The following is a 21210-nucleotide window of genomic DNA, read 5'->3' as shown; positions in this document are numbered from 1 at the left end:
GCCTGTAGTTGGTGTCCATCCGTGATATCCTGGCACTGATCCTAGCCACCAGGTCATCAAACTCGGCCCTTGTCAGCCTGAAGTACTGCTGGAAACGGCCATCTTCCAGGCGCAGTTCCTGGAGAAAGCGGTGAAATTCACCCAGCTGTGCTCCTCCGGATTGTGTCATGGATCCAGATACAGCGGCGTTTGGTTTGCTGCCGTATCTGGGACTTCCACAACAGATACATGCCAGCAACGGTTGTTAGGTCGGCCATGGTTGATGATGGACAGAAACGGCGGAAATAAATTCTCCTCACGGGGGAAAATATAATTCACGTGAATGATGCAAACAAAAACAAATGATCCAGCGATCAAATTGGAAAATTCACGTTGTGTTTGGTGTGAACACACCTTTAGGGTTATCATGGCAGCTACCCTCAGGTCCTGGAACCCTCAGGTCCTGGCCTGGCTTGGGCCCATACATGTCGGGAAGAGGACTGTGTTGGTAAATTGAGTGACCACAACACTCGGCCTGCAGGGCTTTATTTATTTACACATATTTATCGCGTGTGTGTTTGTGCGTCTGTATTTGGGGTGGGGCGTGATATCTCCTGTATGAGTGCTAACCTAATGAGGACCCCTAACCCGAATAAGGATGATGCTCAGGTTCCTGTTCTGGCCCAGGTTAGGCTGGATGTTGGACTCGGGTCTCAGTGGGGATGCGTCTCCCTCCACTGAACCAGGTGTAAACAGGCTCAGGCCGTAAATAGGTTCCAATCTGACCTCATAGTGATTCAAACTACAAATGTATTGAAGACAATAAATCAAATATATTTCATATCTGATTACTTGATTACTCTATAGAATACTTCATTACTACAGTAAATGATAGCTGCAGAAAGAATACAGACTGACTACTGACATCAGCCAGAAACATCAGATTACTCACTCTCAGGTGTGACACACCCCCTCTAGTAATTTAAGCAAACCTGTTTGATTCACATCCCCCTGCAACACCACCATCCTCCTGTGACTGAGAATCATGATATTCCTGCTCTGTTGAAAAGTGATGGTCTGAAACTGGTCAAACGTAGCACTCACACACTGTGAATCGTCAGTTTTATGGTTTAACTTTGCTTATAAAAGTCACTTCTTTTTATTCTCTTTCTGGCCAAACAGTGAGATGAAAAGGTCAGAGAGTTTGTTGTCTTCTCGATGATTCACAGAAACACGCAGCAACTTTAAAGCTGCTGGCTTCAGTTGATCTTCTTCTATCTTCTTTATCGTCGGCCTCTTATCTGTGCTGCTGTGTACTGAAGCTGAGAAATGCTGCGAGAATCTACTGTCGTAGAGAAATACTGGAGCAAGTCACAGGCTTCAACCCCCCAAAATAACCACCTCAGATCACCTTCTAGCATCACGCGGTCAACTTTCCGACGGTCCTTGAAAGAGTCACGTAGGACGTTTGCATCCGTCAGGACATTCGGCTGAAGGGCGGTATCACTTTCTTCACTCGATCCTAACATTGTACCGGGTAAACGGTATATGACGTATTAGTGCAGTGCGAGTGGATCTTTGACGGGCTACCCGGCACCTCAGTTTACATGGACCAGACGGGACCCCACGGGACCCCACAGAACCACAAGGGACCCAACCAGACAGACAGGAAGCCCCTACACAAATGCGTAGTGGATCTGGTCAGTGTTCAAAATCAAACGCCACATGCAGACGCAGGATAGATGAATCGCACAAAAAAGGACTGGGTATGGTACCATGAATGCTACGCTAACGATAGAAACACGGACACTGAGGGGCAACTACCTCTTCATCAGAAGCTATCGCACCAGTGGATTGTGTGGCACTTGCCTGCCCTCTAGTGGTGCCTGCTACGTACTGCAGTACATCCGTTGAATAGTTATGGAGCGTCTGTGGAATTGGCGGGATTGAAAATGATACCGCACGGATGTTTTTATACCTACTGTCTACATCATACCACCCAAGACTACTGGACAGGTAAGCTCTGATTCTGCATGTGGTTGGAAAACCAAAAACAAAGAATATGAGATAAATCCAGCGTTGCTGAGTTGATGGCGTGACATCACAGCTCGCTGGTGTGTCTCGGGGGCGGCCATGACACCAGGCCTGTGTTGGGAATTGGGGCTGCTGATGGCAGCCCGTGAGCCGTTGTAGCAGCTAAACTGACAGCTGCATTACTCATTTATGACGCTCCGGTGCTCCTCAAATGCATCGGGTGATCAGAATTGACACGCCGCACTGTGATGAAATGGTGAGATGCTCCTGGAGGACAAGCAGCCGCCCTCATATTTACCACCGAGAAACAGAAGGAGGCGAGCGGGCATCCATCATGGCTGCCCCCGCAGCCTCGTGTCAGGTGACACTGATAATAGCAGCCACATCCTCTCAGAGGACGGCGTCTTGCTGCGGTTTCTCCGCCTCAACAAAGACGCGGCAGACATCTTTGTTGCTCTTTTTAAAGTAGAAATTTCAGGGTCAGAAGGCGAATGAGAGCTTCTTACCTCCCATTTCTCTACTGACAAATGACTGACTTGAGTGCCGTTTTAAGGGTCATGACATCACAACATGAGCATGGACACAGCAGTGATGTAGGAAGTGACTGCATGTGTGAAACCATCAGTGCAGATGCATCATGGGAAAGATTTTTTTCAATAAGTCAACTTTATTTCATACAAGCAGACTGAGTTATTCTGCAGTCGTAGTAAGACTACTAACTCACAGACTGAGGTGGGCCATCGGCAGAGTAAACGTACAACTAACATTTCTCTGTTTGTTGTGTTAATGTGTTAGAGTTTTAGTGTGTTGATGTATGTGTGTTAGTGTAATAGTGTGTTGGTACATTAAAGTGTGAGTGTGTCGGTGTATATATGTGTAAGTGTATCAGTGTTCGTGTATTAGTGTGGTAGTGTGTTTGTGTTTTCGTGTGTTAGTGTACGTATGTGGTAGTGTGGTGGTGTGTCAGTGTGTTAGTGTGTTGGTGTATCAGTGTGTTGGTATATTAGTGTGGTGGTGTATCAGTGTGTAAGTGTATTAGTGTGGTAGTGTGTTTGTGTTTGTGTTTGTTTTTTCGTGTGTTGGTGTATGTATGTGGTAGTGTGGTGGTGTGTCAGTGTGTTGGTATATTGGTGTGGTGGTGTATCAGTGTGGTAGTGTATCAGTGTGTTGGTGTATCAGTGTGGTAGTGTATCAGTGTGTTGGTGTATTAGTGTGGTAGTGTATCAGTGTGTTGGTGTATTAGTGTGTTGGTGTATCAGTGTGTTAGTGTGATGGTGTATCAGTGTGTTAGTGTATTATTGTGTGAGTGTGTTGGTGTATCAGTGTATAAGTGTGGTAGTGTGTTTGTGTATCAGTGTGATGGTGTATCAGTGTGGTAGTGTATTAGTGTGATAGTGTGGTGGTGTGTCAGTGTGGTAGTGTATTAGTGTGGTAGTGTGTTTGTGTATCAGTGTGTTGGTGTATCAATGTGTTAGTGTGATGGTGTATCAGTGTGTTAGTGTATTATTGTGTGAGTGTGTTGGTGTATCAGTGTATAAGTGTGGTAGTGTGTTTGTGTATCAGTGTGTTGGTGTATCAATGTGTTAGTGTGTTGGTGTATCAGTGTGGTAGTGTATTAGTGTGGTGGTGTGTCAGTGTGGTGGTGTGTCAGTGTGTTGGTGTATTAGTGTGGTGGTGTATCAGTGTGTTAGTGTATTATTGTGTGAGTGTGTCAGTGTGTTGGTGTGTCAGTGTGTTGGTGTGGTGGTGTGACAGTGTGTTTGTGTGTTAGTGTGGTGGTGTATTAGTGTGTTGGTGTATTAGTGTGTTGGTGTATTAGTGTGTTGGTGTGGTGGTGTATTCGTGTGGTGGTGTATCAGTGTGTTGGTGTGGTGGTGTATTAGTGTGGTGGTGTGTCAGTGTATCAGTGTATTAGTGTGGTGGTGTGTCAGTGTGTTGGTGTGTCAGTGTATCAGTGTGTTGGTGTGGTGGTGTGTTGGTGTGGTGGTGTGTCAGTGTGTTAGTGTGTTGGTGTGGTGGTGTGTTGGTGTATCAGTGTGTCAGTGTGGTGGTGTGTCAGTGTGTCAGTGTGTTGGTGTATCAGTGTGTCAGTGTGTTGGTGTGGTGGTGTATCAGTGTGTCAGTGTGTTGGTGTATCAGTGTGTTGGTGTGTCAGTGTATCAGTGTGTTGGTGTGGTGGTGTGTTGGTGTGGTGGTGTGTCAGTGTGTTAGTGTGTTGGTGTGGTGGTGTGTTGGTGTATCAGTGTGTCAGTGTGGTGGTGTGTCAGTGTGTTGGTGTATCAGTGTATCAGTGTGTTGGTGTGGTGGTGTGTCAGTGTGTTGGTGTGTCAGTGTATCAGTGTGTTGGTGTGGTGGTGTGTTGGTGTGGTGGTGTGTCAGTGTGTTAGTGTGTTGGTGTGGTGGTGTGTTGGTGTATCAGTGTGTCAGTGTGGTGGTGTGTCAGTGTGTCAGTGTGTTGGTGTATCAGTGTGTCAGTGTGTTGGTGTGTTGGTGTATCAGTGTGTCAGTGTGTTGGTGAGTTGTGTATCAGTGTGGTGGTGTGGTGGTGTATCAGTGTGTTGGTGTGGTGGTGTATCAGTGTGTCAGTGTGTTGGTGTGTTGGTGTATCAGTGTGTCAGTGTGTCAGTGTGTTGGTGTATCAGTGTGTTGGTGTGTTGGTGTATCAGTGTGTTGGTGTGGTGGTGTATCAGTGTGTTGGTGTGTTGGTGTATCAGTGTGTTGGTGTGGTGGTGTATCAGTGTGTTGGTGTGGTGGTGTATCAGTGTGTTGGTGTATCAGTGTGTTGGTGTGGTGGTGTATCAGTGTGTTGGTGTGTTGGTGTATCAGTGTATCAGTGTGTCAGTGTGTTGGTGTATCAGTGTGTTGGTGTGTTGGTGTATCAGTGTGTTGGTGTGTTGGTGTATCAGTGTGTTGGTGTGGTGGTGTATCAGTGTGTTGGTGTGGTGGTGTATCAGTGTGTTGGTGTATCAGTGTGTTGGTGTGGTGGTGTATCAGTGTGTTGGTGTGTTGGTGTATCAGTGTATCAGTGTGTCAGTGTGTTAGTGTATCAGTGTGTTGGTGTGTTGGTGTATCAGTGTGTTGGTGTGGTGGTGTATTAGTGTGTCAGTGTGTTGGTGTATCAGTGTGTTGGTGTGTTGGTGTATCAGTGTGTTGGTGTGTTGGTGTATCAGTGTGTTGGTGTGGTGGTGTATTAGTGCAGTGCCTGGCTGCTGCCTGCAACCTGCATCATGGAGAGGGGCGGGGCCAGACCTGACACTGCTGTGTGAGCTCCTTTAGCCTGGCCTTGGCGGGGAAGATGGAGTTGGTGAAAGCCATTTTGCTGCAGTTGAAGTCACCATGGCTGGACTCGCTACCGGAGGAGCAGGGAAACCAGGGTGTGGAAAGTGTATGCAGTGTTCCAGATTCTGATGGAATAGATGCTGTGTGTGAGAAAAACCATGGGGGGTCAGTCTGCGGGCTGCGGGCTGGTTTGGGGCTGATAATTCACGTTGATGTGTCAGGCTGGGTAGCGTTGGGCTTTAACACCTGCAGGCTGGGTCAGGTCGGGTTCTGATTTTCAGGCCCGTTGAGAATTCTACAGCACACTACCACCTACTGGTGAGGACAGAGATTTAACAACTGATGGGACCAAACCAGACCAATGGGGGAAAATAAACGATACGATTGACGTTCCAACAAACCAAGATTCCTTCATCGTCTCTGATTAATGAGTAGAGTTCATTTATGATTGGAACACAACTGAGGAAACATACACTTCCACACACAAACGCGCATACACTAAGAGCGTTTGATGATGTCATGACAGGATGGTGGAACACGTCTGCACTCTCAAACACTGATTACCTCTCACTCTCAGCACATGTGCAAGATGGGATCCTGCTCGGTTCTGAGTCATACTCACCTGGACTGGTTCAGGTTCTCCTCTCTTCAAGAGGCTTCCAGAGTCCCAGTCTCAGGTGGGAGCATGCTGCACCTTGCCCTTCTGTAGGGTCGTTAGGTCACATGAGAGTCATTGACCCGGTGGTATCCATGCAGGTCAAAACCACGGTATTCCATGATGTCATTGCCCCTGTCACATATCACTCTTGCCACCCCAGCAGGCACCAGCTGCGTCTTGGGCAGGGCCACCAGTGCGTGGAGGAGAGTGAGACAAGAGTGCTGAACACCTTCACATCCTTACTTGGATGATTCAGCAGCACCGAGGAATTTTATGGTTTTATAAAATATTTTCTCTACGTTTGAAAGTTGGTCACCATTGACTTCATTTGTTTGGGAACCTCCAGCAGTTTTTTTGAGGACCAAAACTTTTCACACCACCGTCTGTCCCTTTATTAGAACCCACAGCCGGAACGCCAGAGACACACCTGAAAACGCTCATTCCCCTCTCAGGACTGTCACTCATTCGTGACATCACTGATGTGACAGAACAAACTGCTGTTGTTGTTCTGGTGTTTGTCCTACGCGTCCGTCACCACTGACGTCTGATGAGAGGGGACGTGCGTGGCAGGTCTTTCCCACAGAAGGTGTGGTTTTAGCTGTACCTGGATGCTTTTCTCACTTCCATCGTCATGACCACAGAAGAAACCTTAAATTATGTGTGTGTTTGTGAGTGTGTGTGTGTGTGTGTGTGTGTGTGTGTGTGTGTGTGTGTGTGTGTGTGTGTGTCAGCCATCCTGCTGATGTGTTAAGTCAGCCAGCAGCTCAGGTGAGAACAGATGTCCCAGGTATGATTCAGTACTTGGAGAAACAAAGGAAGAGAGAACCCACCTGATGACTAGTAATGAATATTCATGAACAGTAAATAACGACAGATTTAAGATTCATAGATACACGCACACAGAATTCACTTAACCGCCGCTGGCGTTGACGCTGGCGTTGACTGAGGCATTCTTGTTGGCTTTGTATTCAGTTGACAGGGCCATTTTGTTTAATGCTGTTTGGCCCCTTGAACAGTTTCTGGTTGTTATCCTCCATCCCTCGATCATCCATCCCTCCATCTGCTCCCTCTTCTCCTGTTGAGGGTGGTGGGGGTGGAGCCTATCCCAGCAGCCTTCCCCCTGGACAGGTCACCAGTCCATGGCAGGGCCAACATAGAGACAGACAACCATTGGCTCTCCCAGCCACGCCTACGGTCAATTTAGAGTCTGGATTAACCTGGTCCCTCTTGATGTCTTTGGACTGTGGAGGAAGCTGGAGTACCAGAGAGAACCCAGCAGGAACAGGGAGAACATGGAGACTCACCCAGAAAGACCCCGTGCTGCAGCCGGGGCTCCACCCACAACCTTCTTGCTGGGGGCCACAGGGAGGACCACTGCTCCACCCACAACCTTCTTGCTGGGGGCCACAGGGAGGACCACTGCTCCACCGGGCTGCCGTTGTTATTCTGGTATAATCAAAATTATTGCTGTGCTTTGGCGACTCATTACATGGCTGATGATGTCATTTCTTGTGGGCTTTAAACACCTGCAATATGTTAATTTCTGTGTTACTGATGGGAAGTTGTTGAAGCTTTGCAGTGTCATTGCTGAGAAACTAGAACATTGTTTTAGTAACATCAGAGCAGCATCCTCCATCTTGTTAGCATCAATGCTAATATTATGGCTCAAATACTGCATGTCAGCAATGGTTCCACTGGATGGGTTAGGTCAGAGACATCATGTGACTCCGTGTGAACATCAAGCCAGAATCCAGCAGTGTTGGAGGCTTCAGACGAACTGGTTCTGTTTCTGTTGCATGACTGGACGTAACTCGGAGCTTGGAGCACATTTATCTGAGTCACGTGCAGGCTGAGCTGGGATCAGGATCCTCGCCAGTGCTGCGCTGCGTCGTGATCTGGAGGAGCTTAGTGATCAATAACTGACGTCAGCTGTCGGAGTGTTGCCAGGCTCGTGTTTCCTGTTGACTTTCTTCAGCGAGCACAGACGTGCTGGTCAGTCGCGTGATGGGACACATGAAGGCAACACGATCAACACTCGATTGATCAGTCAGGAGGGACGTTGATGGACGAGGCTGTCAGGTTAAATGATCAGTTGATCACTTGACAGTCAACAACGACTGATAATCAAGTCATCGTTTCAGGTTTGCTTGTTCTTTGAAGCAGAAATCTGCATGTTGTTGAGGGAACAAATGAATGAGTGTCCCTTTAATAACCCTTCCCACAGTGTTTCATGATGAAGGAAGAACATTGAGGAAAAAGTCGAATTATGGGAACATTTTAGGAGCGTGACAGAACGTTTTCAGATGCCTTCAGTATTTGTCACAGTAATTAAAATAGGACGGAGAACTCTTCTGATCCCGAGGAAATGCTGCAAAGGGTTAGGGTTGTGGAGATGTTCTGGTGGCGCTGCACGTGTCACAGGAAGGTTCCCATCCTGTGGAAGAACCGAGTCCAGCATGTTTGGAGCACCAGCTTGTGACGTGAGCTTCAGCAGTTTGAGAACTGAAGCAGCCAATGTTGTCTGAAGGTTTCCCGCCATGTGAGTTGATGAATGTATGTGTTCATGGTCAATAAAGCCAGCCGTAGTGGATGATGGCGGAGGACGCCGGGTCACCGTGGCGACCTGTAATGAGGAATTTAATGAGAGAAGAGCAAACGCGGCTGATACATGATATCAGGCTATTTGCAGCAGTAATTTCTGCTGGTTCTCCCAGGAGCGCAGAAAATCTATTTTGATGAATGTGGCGCCGGCGGAGGCTTGTTCCATCTGCAGCCTCCCACCTATGGAGGCGTGAAGCAGCTGCAGTTTGCAGTTCCTGGCAGGAGGTCCAAGCATCATCAAAACCCTCCGTCTGGTGGCGGCGTGACGCTGTTCCCAGGGTTGATGATGTCACTCTTCCTTGAATGAGCGCCATCAACTATGTCAGCTGCTTGCAGTCACATTCAGGATGGTGGCACCAGGGTGAGCCACCAGTGTGCCTGTGTGTGAGTGTGTGCCTGTGTGTGTGTGTGTGTGTGTGAGTGTGTGTGTGTGTGTGTGTGTGAGTGTGTGTGTGTGTGTGTGTGTGTGTGAGTGTGTGTGTGTGTGTGAGTGTGTGTGTGTGTGAGTGTGTGTGTGTGAGTGTGTGTGTGTGTGTGTGTGTGTGTGAGTGTGTGAGTGTGTGAGTGTGTGTGAGTGTGTGTGTGTGTGTGTGTGAGCGTGTGTGAGTGTGTGTGTGTGTGTGTGTGAGTGTGTGTGTGTGAGTGTGTGAGCGTGTGTGAGTGTGTGTGTGTGTGTGTGTGTGTGTGAGTGTGTGAGTGTGTGTGTGTGAGTGTGTGTGTGAGTGTGTGTGTGTGTGTGTGTGTGTGAGTGTGTGAGCGTGTGTGAGTGTGTGTGTGTGAGTGTGTGTGTGAGTGTGTGAGTGTGTGTGTGAGTGTGTGTGTGAGTGTGTGTGTGTGAGTGTGTGTGAGTGTGTGTGTGTGCCTGTGTGTGAGTGTGTGTGTGTGTGAGTGTGTGTGTGTGTGCATGTGTGTGTGTGTGTGTGAGTGTGTGTGTGTGTGGGTGTGTGTGTGTGAGTGTGTGTGTGTGTGTGTGCATGTGTGTGAGTGTGTGTGTGCATGTGTGTGAGTGTGTGTGTGCATGTGTGTGTGTGAGTGTGTGTGTGAGTGTGTGTGAGTGTGTGTGTGTGCGTGTGTGTGAGTGAGTGTGAGTGTGTGTGAGTGTGTGCGTGTGTGTGAGTGAGTGAGTGAGTGTGTGTGTGTGTGTGTGAGTGAGTGTGTGTGAGTGCGTGTGTGTGCGTGTGTATGAGTGTGTGTATGTGTGAGTGTGTGTGTGTGTGTGAGTGTGACTGTGTGTGAGTGTGTGTGCGTGTGTATGTGTGTGTGCGTGAGTGTGTGTATGCATGTGCGTGTGTGTGAGTGAGTGTGTGCGTGTGACTGTGCTTGTGCGGAGGTGTACTCATTTCCACACTCAGCCGACCCAGAGACCAGGACCCAGACCCCTGCACAGCCCTGCTAAGATGCTCATTGGTGGTTGTTGACTTGTTTCAGGCTGGACCCAGGACACGCAGGACCAATCCTGGTTTCAGGACAACACATCCAGAGCTCAGGGTGGCGTGTTCCTCTGAGCTGTGCTGGTTCAACCTGTACTGGATCAAAGAGTCACAGACTTTGGCCCTAAAGCAGATAAGATGGCACGAACCACATGACAATCACTTCTGCAATATTTTAAAAAAGTGCCAAATACCTCACAGGTTCTTTGATGGCTCATGATAATTCGTCAGGGGAGCGGTCAGACCTGTGCTGATGGGTCTCCAGGCCTGTTCAGGTTTAAGGCCTGACTGGTCCTGGTTCTTGCTCTGAAAATCACGCTGGTTCAGTTTGGCGGTTATTCTTAAGTCTGATGTGGTCTGGCACACGTTTTGGACTTGTGATTTGGAGTTGTTACTGTGTTGCGAGAAACGTGCTCCTCATTGGAGTTGACGCAACGATGTCATCACAGTTGTCATAATAGTGATAATGATCACATGGTTACGAGGAACTCCTCCTTGGTTGAAAGAGGAACCGTCCGTGTGCTGGTTCATCCTTGCGTCCGCTAGCATTATCGTGACGTCTGTGTGAGGTTGGAGATTCTCAGCAGGAAGGTCAGAGGGCTGCTGGGCGAGTGCAACCTTCTGGACGTTCCTCCGTACATTTATCCCTCCTGTCCGTCTGTCAGGAGCATCCTCCTCCTCCTCCTCCTCCTGCCAGGACACGTTCCTCTGCTCTGTTTCCATGCCGCTGAAGTGCTACAGTAAAGGAGGCTGTTTCTCAATCACTCGTATCGACGCCAGCTTCCTCGAATTCAGCCGGCGTTTGGAACTAATTGTCAACTGATACCCAGCCGCACTCAGCGGACGGCTGGAGTCTATTAATCCCTGCAAGGGATTGAATGAGTCTTCATCGATAGCAGCCGGAGGTCTGGAGCCCTGCAGCTACCAAACACTGACATTGTAGCCTTTGATGTCCACCACACCATAGCCATGTGACTGACACGCTGCTTCACCTACCACACCGCCATAGCAGCTTCAAAGCTTTCTAATTCACAGAAAGGGAGGCTGGAATGCGCCGGCCGCTACAGTCATGATCTCTGCGCAACATCACACTTGTGTTTATGGCTGTGAAAGCTCACGTGATACAAATGTGCATTGGGATGTAACCCTTTGAAGTCCACATTGCTTTGTCATTGTTGACATGAATGTGTCTCCATGACAACACACCAACTCTTCACTAGGAAGTACTTCAGTATGTCTTGTGGAGTACAAGACAGTCGTGATGAATCAGTACATCAGGAACGGGTCTTTTACAGGGGCACGCTAACAACCGTTGATGTGTGTCCCACACTTGTGACCTGAAGGTTGTCATGTGACTGAGGTCTGCTGTGCTGGTTTGTGTGTTGATGGCGGCGAGCGGAAGAACGTATTGTGTGTCCGAGCCTAGAACTGCAGCAACAGGTGGTGGACACGGTCTGTTAACAGTCAGTGATGGTCTAGCGCTGCGGGACAAGTCCTCCTCGTTATTCTCCATTAATTAGAACACCTGGCTACATTGGCAGGTCCGCAAACACAAGTAGCTGTCGAAGTTCCTGGCGTCTCACACACCGGCCGTGGGATGCGACCATGTGGTGTTGAGTCAGGCCCTGAACACGCGTGTGCTGTATCACTCACTGTTACATTTGTTCATGTACTGTTGGATATTTGACACTGAGAATGCTTGTGTCCTCGGATCAGTCGCTGAAATGTTCTGGTGTTGGAATGTTTGTCAGTTCCCAAAGGGAGCTGCCCCCCCCCCCCATCAATGAAGTCTCTACCTGTCTATCAGGTTCAGATCATTCTAAAGGAACATGAACCGTCTGACGGCAATATAAAGCCTCTAAACCTGAAGAAATAATGGTTCACACCTCTCAGGGAATTATCCATGTCGACAAAAAGACATTGTTTCTGGCCATGAAGCCGACACAGGCCACTCGTTCCAGGAGTGACGGGGGCGACTCGTTCCAGGCGTGACGGGGGCGACTCGTTCCAGGCGTGACGGGGGCGACTCGTTCCAGGCGTGACGGGGGCGACTCGTTCCAGGAGTGACGGGGGCGACTCGTTCCAGGAGTGACGGGGGCGACTCGTTCCAGGAGTGACGGGGGCGACTCGTTCCAGGAGTGACGGGGGCGATTCGTTCCAGGAGTGACGGGAGCGACTCGTTCCAGGAGTGACGGGGGCGATTCGTTCCAGGAGTGACGGGGGCGACTCGTTCCAGGAGTGACGGGGGCGACTCGTTCCAGGAGTGACGGGGGCGATTCGTTCCAGGAGTGACGGGAGCGACTCGTTCCAGGAGTGACGGGGGCGATTCGTTCCAGGAGTGACGGGGGCGACTCGTTCCAGGAGTGACGGGAGCGACTCGTTCCAGGAGTGACGGGGGCGATTCGTTCCAGGAGTGACGGGGGCGACTCGTTCCAGGAGTGACGGGAGCGACTGTCAGTGTGCAGGCGGATTGGTGGCATGTCTGTTTCCTGCTGAAGTGGGGTGAAGATGCTCTGGACTGAGGAACCTCTGTGACGGAGGTGTCTGTGTTGTTCCGTCACTTCAGCTCTTCATTATACTCAGTAAATTACAGCTTGTCATTCCTGTCTCAGTGAGACTCGCCGCTGGAATCTGAATGCGCTGGCTGTCGTCCACCCTCTGGTGATGGAGGAGGCAGGCCGCCGGGGGGAGGAGGGATCTACTGTCTCCTGTGGTGGCTCGGACCCTGAGAAACACCCCCAGCCCTCCAGAGTCTTGCTTCAGCCTCCTTATGTTGTTGAGGGTTTGAGTCGTGGGGGGAGGCACATGCATGTCTGGAGATTTAAGCCCCCCAGCTCTGCATAGCGAGCAGGCCGTAACACAAGCACGTCCTCGGTGGTGGAGGATTTTCAATTATCCTGCAGGCTCAGGAGGCGGCGGCAAATCAGCCTTCAACCATAAAGTCTGGGTGATGGACAGCTCAACACGGCGGCTGTAAACAACAACAACAACGCCAGGCTTTATAAGATGCACATTTTACACTGGCAGAAGTGTTTCTCCGGCGGTGGCGGCGGCGCCTGACAGTTATGGCCACTCGTGTCATTCCAGAACCTGTTTTACGCCATAAAAATTTTATTGGTTTGTTTTCAGTCTTCCTGGACGTCAAGGTCTAGTTGTGGCACACAGACGTTTAATGGATGGAGGCAATCTGCTGTTTGGAATGAGGCTCGAGCCAATTAGAGCAGGGGTTCTCAAAGTGGGGCACAGGGACCCCCGGGGGACCTTGAGGTTCTGCCAGGGTTCCTCAGCAGGTTTAATTTCACTGTTATTTAAATAAAGGTAGTACTCATACATTGAAACACAAGGACTGTGATGAGGCATCTCTGGTGCACCTGACAATGTTTCGTTTTACTTGTTCAAATGAAATTTGCTGAAAAGGTTGCAGGAATCTTTTTGCCGGCATGAGTAAAGTGAACACTGAGTTAGCAATGTGACGAGCATGCTCGCTATAAGAGACTGAAACCACTGATTCAAGAAAGAAGGATTGAACCAAACGTGTTGGAAGATACTTGCTCACACTGTGACCTGACAGGATGTTTGTCGTGAACACTTTCCTTGCCAGTGACAATCAGATTATTCAGTTCTGAAGATGTCGACATGAAAGACAAACACAGAGTCAACCCCTATTGAAGGAGCACTTGAACCTTCATCCAAAACTCGGCTCCCAAAAGCTTGGAAACCATCAGTTTGCTCCCTGACTGATGATATAGAACGAACATGGCAAAGCCACGACATCGTCACACTGGACTGGAAAAGCTGGACTGATATCCAGCTCTGATGCGATGGCAACATGACTCCACCTTTTTTTTCTCCCTAAAGCACAATGGGACTTGTAGTTCCAACAGCTCTTGATAGAAGTAAAGCAGCAGCAGGCACTTCTGTACAACCATACAGAGCAGCTGAGCTGTGACGTGATGAGGGAAGAGAAGTGGAGGACTGAGGCTGTCATGAACTTTGACACAGAAAGGCAGGACTCAAATGCACAACTCTGACTGGTAAGGACGCAAAACAAGGTTTATCCCAGGCAGGGTTCAGTACATGATAAAGCAGTCAAACCAGGCGAAGGTATGCAAGTTGTGAGGCCAAAAGCCCAGGTGAAAAAACAAGCAAGGTTCAAACACAATAAAACTGACGATGAACGAATGCAGGAACGTGAGCTGTGAACATCAACGAGCTGGCGACGAGACAAGACACAAAGGGGGATATAAGCAGGAGTGACGGGGAGTGATTAGACACAGGTGCGAAGCAGGGAGGGACAGGGGCAGACAGTGGAACATGGTACTGCCAGGTTCCAGTCTGGCACAGTCGAGTTCAGCTGCTCTTCTAGTGGCAGTGAAGGCTGCATCACAGGACTCCTAATCTCTAATCTCACACTGCTGGATAAAACACACACACACACACACACACACACACACACACACACTCACTCTGTTGCTGCCCTCCCCAGGACTGACTCAAAATCCTGAGGAACAAATTTTTTTCTTTCTTCTGATTTTGGACTTGCAGGAAAAGCTTGTCAGGAAAGCATCTGACTGTCTGTCTTTGTCTTCCTCAGATAACTGCAACAGTCCTCTGGTGTCCATGCTGCCTCAGTCGTCCTTCCAGAGCTCCTCGCAGGCGTCCCTCAGCTACGCCTCTCACTACGCAAAGCTCAGCAGACGAGATGGTGAGTAGTTGGACCAACTCCTGAGAGATGGTTTTGGTTTGGATTCAACTACACACATCAAACCAGACAGGACACCTCAGCATGAATGGCTCTGTGTATCTGGACACAAAATTAGAACTGAAAAGGACTCAATACAAACACATAAATCAAGAGACAACGTCCAAACCAGCAGAATCTGAGCAGGTTAACAAAGCTGGCAGCAGCTGGAGGCTAAAGTGGTGGAGGACCGGCGAGATCGGTGCCACAGCCGAGACCAGGAGAGACACAGGGCCAAGTGAGGCCATACAGCTTAGAATAAATGAAATATGGAAGATCAGGAATGAACAACAACTTAATCAGCACCCACCCATCCATCCCTCCATCCATCATCCCTCCATCCATCATCCACCCACCCATCCCTCCATCCATCATCCTTCCATCCACCCATCCATCCATCATCCCTCCATCCATCCATCCATCATCCATCCATCCATCATCCTTCCATCCACCCATCCATCCATCCATCATCCCTCCATCCATCCATCCATCATCCATCCATCCATCATCCTTCCATCCATCATCCCTCCATCCATCCATCCATCATCCATCATCCATTCATCCATCATCCTTCCATCCATCATCCCTCCATCCATCCATCCATCCATCATCCATCCATCCATCCATCATCCTTCCATCCACCCACCCATCCATCATCCATCCATCATCCATCCATCCATCCTCCTTCCATCCATCATCCATCCATCATCCTTCCATCCATCATCCATCCATCCATCATCTATCCATCCATCCATCCATCCATCCATCATCCATCCATCATCCATCCATCCATCATCCATCCATCCATCCATCATCCTTCCAACCACCCACCCATCCATCATCCATCCATCCATCCCTCCATCCATCATCCATCCATCCATCATCCTTCCATCCACCCATCCATCCATCATCCCTCCATCCATCCATCCATCATCCATCCATCCATCATCCTTCCATCCATCATCCCTCCATCCATCCATCCATCATCCATCATCCATTCATCCATCATCCTTCCATCCATCATCCCTCCATCCATCCATCCATCCATCATCCATCCATCCATCCATCATCCTTCCATCCACCCACCCATCCATCATCCATCCATCATCCATCCATCCATCCTCCTTCCATCCATCATCCATCCATCATCCTTCCATCCATCATCCATCCATCCATCCATCATCTATCCATCCATCCATCCATCCATCATCCATCCATCATCCATCCATCCATCCATCCATCCATCATCCTTCCAACCACCCACCCATCCATCCCTCCATCCATCATCCATCCATCCATCCATCCATCCATCCATCCATCATCCTTCCATCCACCCACCCATCCATCCCTCCATCCATCATCCATCCATTCAGCCATCCATCCATCCATTTTCCAGCCGGGGCTCCACCCACAACCTTCTTGTTGTGGGGCCACAGTGATGACCACTGCTCCACCAGGCCACCTCCTAATCAGATCCTTCAGACTCCATCAGCCCAGCTGGAGGAAGCTAACAAAGGAAGGCGGCTAATTCTAGTAGGCAGAGCTCAGAACCAGGCTGCAGCCTCTCCTGCCTCCTGCTGCTGCGCTCAGCCGCTCCTGCTCATCAGCCACAGCTGATACATAGAGACTCATGGCCAGAAGTTTGCTGCTCCTTTTCTAGTAGGAGGACACTTTATTGACTGATTCATTTATTTAGGGTTGGCTACAGTAAGAAAAGATCCACTACCTTTAAAGGATTTTTTTCACATTGTCATCTCATCTTGAATGTACGTTTGTGTTATGAACTGCTCGTCTCAAAAAAAAGTATTTTGGATGATCAATGCTCATATTTTGCCCAATGCATTATGGGAGAGATCCTCACCAAGCTAGGACTGTAGCAGCAGAGCTAGGGGGCAGGGTTAACCTGAGGCCCCCTAACTGTGAGCTCTATCAGAAAGGAAAGTTTTATGTCTGTTCTTAAACATAGAGAGGGGCTCTAACTCCTGGATTAGGGCTGGGAGACAGTTCCACACGGGAGGAGCTTGATCACTGGAGGCTCCGCCTCCCACTCTACTTTTAGACCTTCCAGGAACCAGCAGGAGCCCAGCAGCATCCTGGCAGTGAAGGGTTCTAGCTGGATCATAGGGGACTAGGAGCTCTGTCAGGGATGAAGGAGCCTGACTGTTGAGGACTTTGATGGTAGAAGAAGAATTTTAAATTCTGTTCTGAATCTGACAGGGAGCCATGCAGAGAAGCAGTCCAGGAGAGACCTGGTCTCTGCTACCAGTTCTAGTCAGGGGGCAGCAGCGTTCTGGACCAGCTGGAGAGTCTTTAGGGACTTATTAGTCCAGCCTGGTAGGAGGGAGGTGCAGTAATCCAGCCTGGAAGTGACAAAAGCAGGGACTAGTTTTTCTGCGTCTTCTTGAGCCAGGATGTGTCTGATCTTAGCGATGTTACGTAGATGGAAGAAGGCGTCCTGGAGGTTTGTTGAATGTGGGAGTTAAAGGATCCTGGTCAAAGAGAACTGCTAGGGTCCTACGGTGGTGCTGGGGGCCAGGGTGGTGCCATCCAGGGTACCTGTCTCATCAGATCAGGTGGTCCTCAGGTGTTTGGGCCCAGCACCAGAACTTCAGTTTATCAGAGTTAATAAAGGAAATGATGGTCCTCCATGTTTCCTGTCCTTCAGACAGGCCTCCAGTTCAGTCAGCTGGTTTGTTCCATGTGGATCATTGATGAGTTCAGCTGAGTGTCGTCTGCATAGCAGTGAACATTAATGGAGTGTTTCCTGATCATGTGACCTAGAGGAAGCAGGTACAGGGTGAAGAGGGCTGGTCCAAGCTCAGACCCTTGTGGAACACCTGAACTGACTGTAGTGGTCTCAGAGGAACCATCATTAACTGGTACCACCTGAGCTCTTTTAATGCCAGTGATGTGTTCCGGTCATCCCGTCTTTCCTCTGCTGCTTGTTGGATTGTTTTAGGCCACATTTATGCAGACAGAGAATATTTTTTTGAATAAAGAGGACAGGACAAGATGGAGGATGAAGTGAAAATGGCATCCTCTGTTATGTAAAAAAAATGGATGTGAGGGACTCTTGTCTGTTTCTTCTCCAGGAGCTGGAGGTTGGTCTCCCATGGTGACAGACCGTGAGCCCTGGCTCCAAGTGGACCTGAGGGACCGGATGGAGGTGACGGCTGTGGCCACACAGGGGCGCCACGACAGCTCAGACTGGGTCAGCAGGTACCTGCTGCTCTACAGTGACACAGGTCAGGCCTGGAAACAGTACCACCAGGAGGACGCTGTTGGGGTGAGATGAAGATGTGTCACATGACTCCCTTGTTTCTTTCTCCCTCAAATTATGATCTGAGTAATTTCAGGACGTAGGGCCTGATTGATGTGTTGGCTGTTATCGTCAATATATCGTATCAGCTTACATGTTTCCTGATACTTGATATTTTCTGATACTTCTCGGTATTAAGAACTGTTTTACAGCATAAAAAATTGCAGAAAAGCCTGCTGATGGTGGTTAGAGAACAGTGTAAGGAGCGTGTCCAGCACAGAGCGTCCGGCGCCTTTGCCTGCTTTATTCTGCTGGAAGATTTTGGTCTTCATATAAATGGTCATGTATGACTATGATAAGAATTTTTTATGAAGGAGGTTATCTGTTTAGGTGATCAGCTGTCTGCCTTCATATCGTCAGATTGGTACAAAACTGGTGCACAATGAACGAAAGACAGGGGCCGTCTGCAGTCCAGCGCTAAATTCGCTCTTTCCGTAATCAGGGATTTTTATCTGCTCTAAAATCAGTATCGGGCTCACTCACCTGGTTTCGGTGGGGCTCGGTAGGATGAAGAATCTCCCCCTTCAAAATGTGACATCATGAATATTCATGGACTCAAAAGTATAAGATGATCACATTTATGCATTTAGTCGTGAAACTGTGAAAATGATCAGGGTGATCTGCTAGCGTACGAGCTCCATGTTAGCCTGGTGGTGCGTTCCCTCATGAATGAGTTGTGCAAAACTAACAACATTGTGATGCAAAATGTCCTACATGTGGCGTGTCATTTATAAGCCCTTCTACGATGACATCAGCAAACAGCAGACAGCCTTTTGGGTCACATTGTGAAGTGGCTCAGGTTAGCTTGAAGCTTCAGGTGGTTGATGCCGCTGTTTGTCAGATGTGAGTGATTAACAGTCTGAGGATTTTGTCCTGGTGGTTTATTAATGTTGCTGGTTGGTTGCTGACAGCTGATCAACAAAGGGCTTCGTGCATTATGTCGACTGCATGTTATCAGTCACATGACAGACTGGAGTCGTGGAGTGACGGCAACACAACAAACCTTTGGATTGGCTGTCAGAGAGACTGTGACCGGTGGTTCTGTGTGTCCTACTGGCTGCTGTGTTCTGGGCAGCCTCATTAATTCTTTACACTCCGTTATGTTCGACCCAGTTAGCCTACATCTGCTCTGTTTGACTGTACGACTCCAAAGCAACCAAACAATGTTCAAAGGAGAACTAAAATCCAGTTCTGGTCGGACTGTGGGTTTGAGATGCGTTGAGAGGCTGCGGGTGCTGTGGTGAAATACAAAGAGAATGGAGAATGTGACAGTGAACGCCAGATCACAGCTGTGTGTTGCTTTGAATTATTCATCTTCTACATGTTTAAACATGTATTATGTGCAGAACACTGGGCTTGCAAAACATGAAACATCACAAACACAGAACCGGAACTTCCACCACGTCCAAAGTTGATCCAACCCATGGATGGATGACTGTTTCTCACAGTAGCATCAACACTTTTCTGTCGAGATTGCTGTCAGGAAAGCAGCCCGGGGTCATCCAACAGAAGAGATGAAATGTTTGGATCTCTGGTCCGCTGTAACCCAGCATGAAGTCCAGCTTTGGCGTAGAGCAGCGCCGCCACCCGTGACTCATAAAACCTGTCATTAGGTTCCCATAGTAGAACTTCTGGTCCCAAGGTCAGTGACCTCAAATTAGATGTGTGGTTCCCAGTAGTTGGAGATACTAGCAGGTTCAGGTCTACATCAGATCCACCAGTAAACACCAGACTGCTGGATGGTGGAGGTTCAGTTCTACATCAGATCCACCAGTAAACACCAGACTGCTGGATGGTGGAGGTTCAGTTCTACATCAGATCCACTAGTAAACACCAGACTGCTGGATGGTGGAGGTTCAGTTCTACATCAGATCCACCAGTAAACACCAGACTGCTGGATGGTGGAGGTTCAGTTCTACATCAGATCCACCAGTAAACACCAGACTGGTGGATGTTGATGGTTCAGTTCTACATCAGAGGTTCATTTCTACATCAGATCCACCAGTAAACACCAGACTGGTGGATGGTGGAGGTTCAGTTCCACATCAGATCCACCAGTAAACACCAGACTGGTGGATGTTGGAGGTTCAGTTCTACATCAGATCCACCAGTAAACACCAGACTGGTGGATGTTGATGGTTCAGTTCTACATCAGATCCACCAGTAAACACCAGACTGGTGGATGTTGATGGTTCAGTTCTACATCAGAGGTTCATTTCTACATCAGATCCACCAGTAAACACCAGACTGGTGGATGTTGGAGGTTCAGTTCTACATCAGATCCACCAGTAAACACCAGACCGGTGGATGGTGGATGGTGGAGTCTTAAAAACCTGGGTTGCTAACAAGAGTCTAGAGGAGCCTACAGAGGTCATGGAGGTCATTAAAGGTCATCAGGGGGAACACAAGAAGCCTTAAGCTTAGTGGTGGTGACCTTGAAGTCATGTGACCCTGGTGTAGCTCCTCCATAGGCTAACGTTAGCTTAGCACTGCTATTGTAGCATCCAGGCTTCCAGCATCATCAGAGGGTTCATTAGTGAAGATGATCTTGATGAACTGAACCTGGAAGATCATCAACTTTTGTTCACCAGAGCTGATTTACTGGTTCAATCACCACAATCACATGGAGCGATCCTATTGGCTGCTGGGGGAGGAGCCAGGAGATGACCACTTCCTGTTGGTCACAAACATACCTCATCCCTGATGTGATCACTTCCTACTGGACTGTAAAAATACTTCAACAGCAATGGTGATGAAACACGTCATTCCTGCTTGTGACATCACCACATCATGTTACCTGAAGCCTCTTAGAACCCTCAGATGCGGCCCAGGCCTCCATCACTGATACACCTTTATCTGAGAGTCCTCATGTCACCCATCATTGTTGCTGGGTGATGTGGAGTACATGCTGGGACACATTGTCGTCATCGCAAACCTCAGCCGAGTCTGAGCGCCATCTCAGTTGCAAGTTGCTTCAGTGGAACCTGATGTGTTGAACTCTGCTGGTTTCTTCTTCACGTGTGAATTAAAAGCAGTGAGATGACATGCAGCTAATTAGTGCCGCCGTCTCAGCTTTCAGCTGCACCTCAGGCTGCTTCTAATTGACGTCCGTCTGGCATTTAAACACGTGGAGATCAGAGGTAACGGCTCAGTGCTGCTTCCTGAGCAG

The 21210-nt window shown here is 48.9% G+C and overlaps 1 protein-coding gene across 1 annotated transcript in view; it reads left to right on the top strand.

The window, feature by feature from the left end:
- The window catches only part of LOC147251647 (contactin-associated protein-like 5), a 55198-nt gene that overhangs the window by 2897 nt on the left and 31091 nt on the right, over positions 1–21210 (top strand). The window contains exons 2-3 of the mRNA XM_086219487.1: positions 14576–14686; positions 17815–18008. Coding sequence (XP_086075613.1) covers positions 14576–14686; positions 17815–18008 — 305 coding nt within the window. The remainder of the gene's footprint in view (positions 1–14575; positions 14687–17814; positions 18009–21210) is intronic.

The sequence above is a fragment of the Aulostomus chinensis genome, chromosome 12 (assembly GCF_037954235.1).
Source record: "Aulostomus chinensis isolate RoL2024-O1b breed Wild chromosome 12, RoL_Achi_v1.0, whole genome shotgun sequence".
Classification (NCBI taxonomy): domain Eukaryota; kingdom Metazoa; phylum Chordata; class Actinopteri; order Syngnathiformes; family Aulostomidae; genus Aulostomus; species Aulostomus chinensis.
The sequence above is the reverse complement of the archived record's forward strand: the minus strand, read 5'-3'. Positions and strand labels throughout refer to the sequence as shown.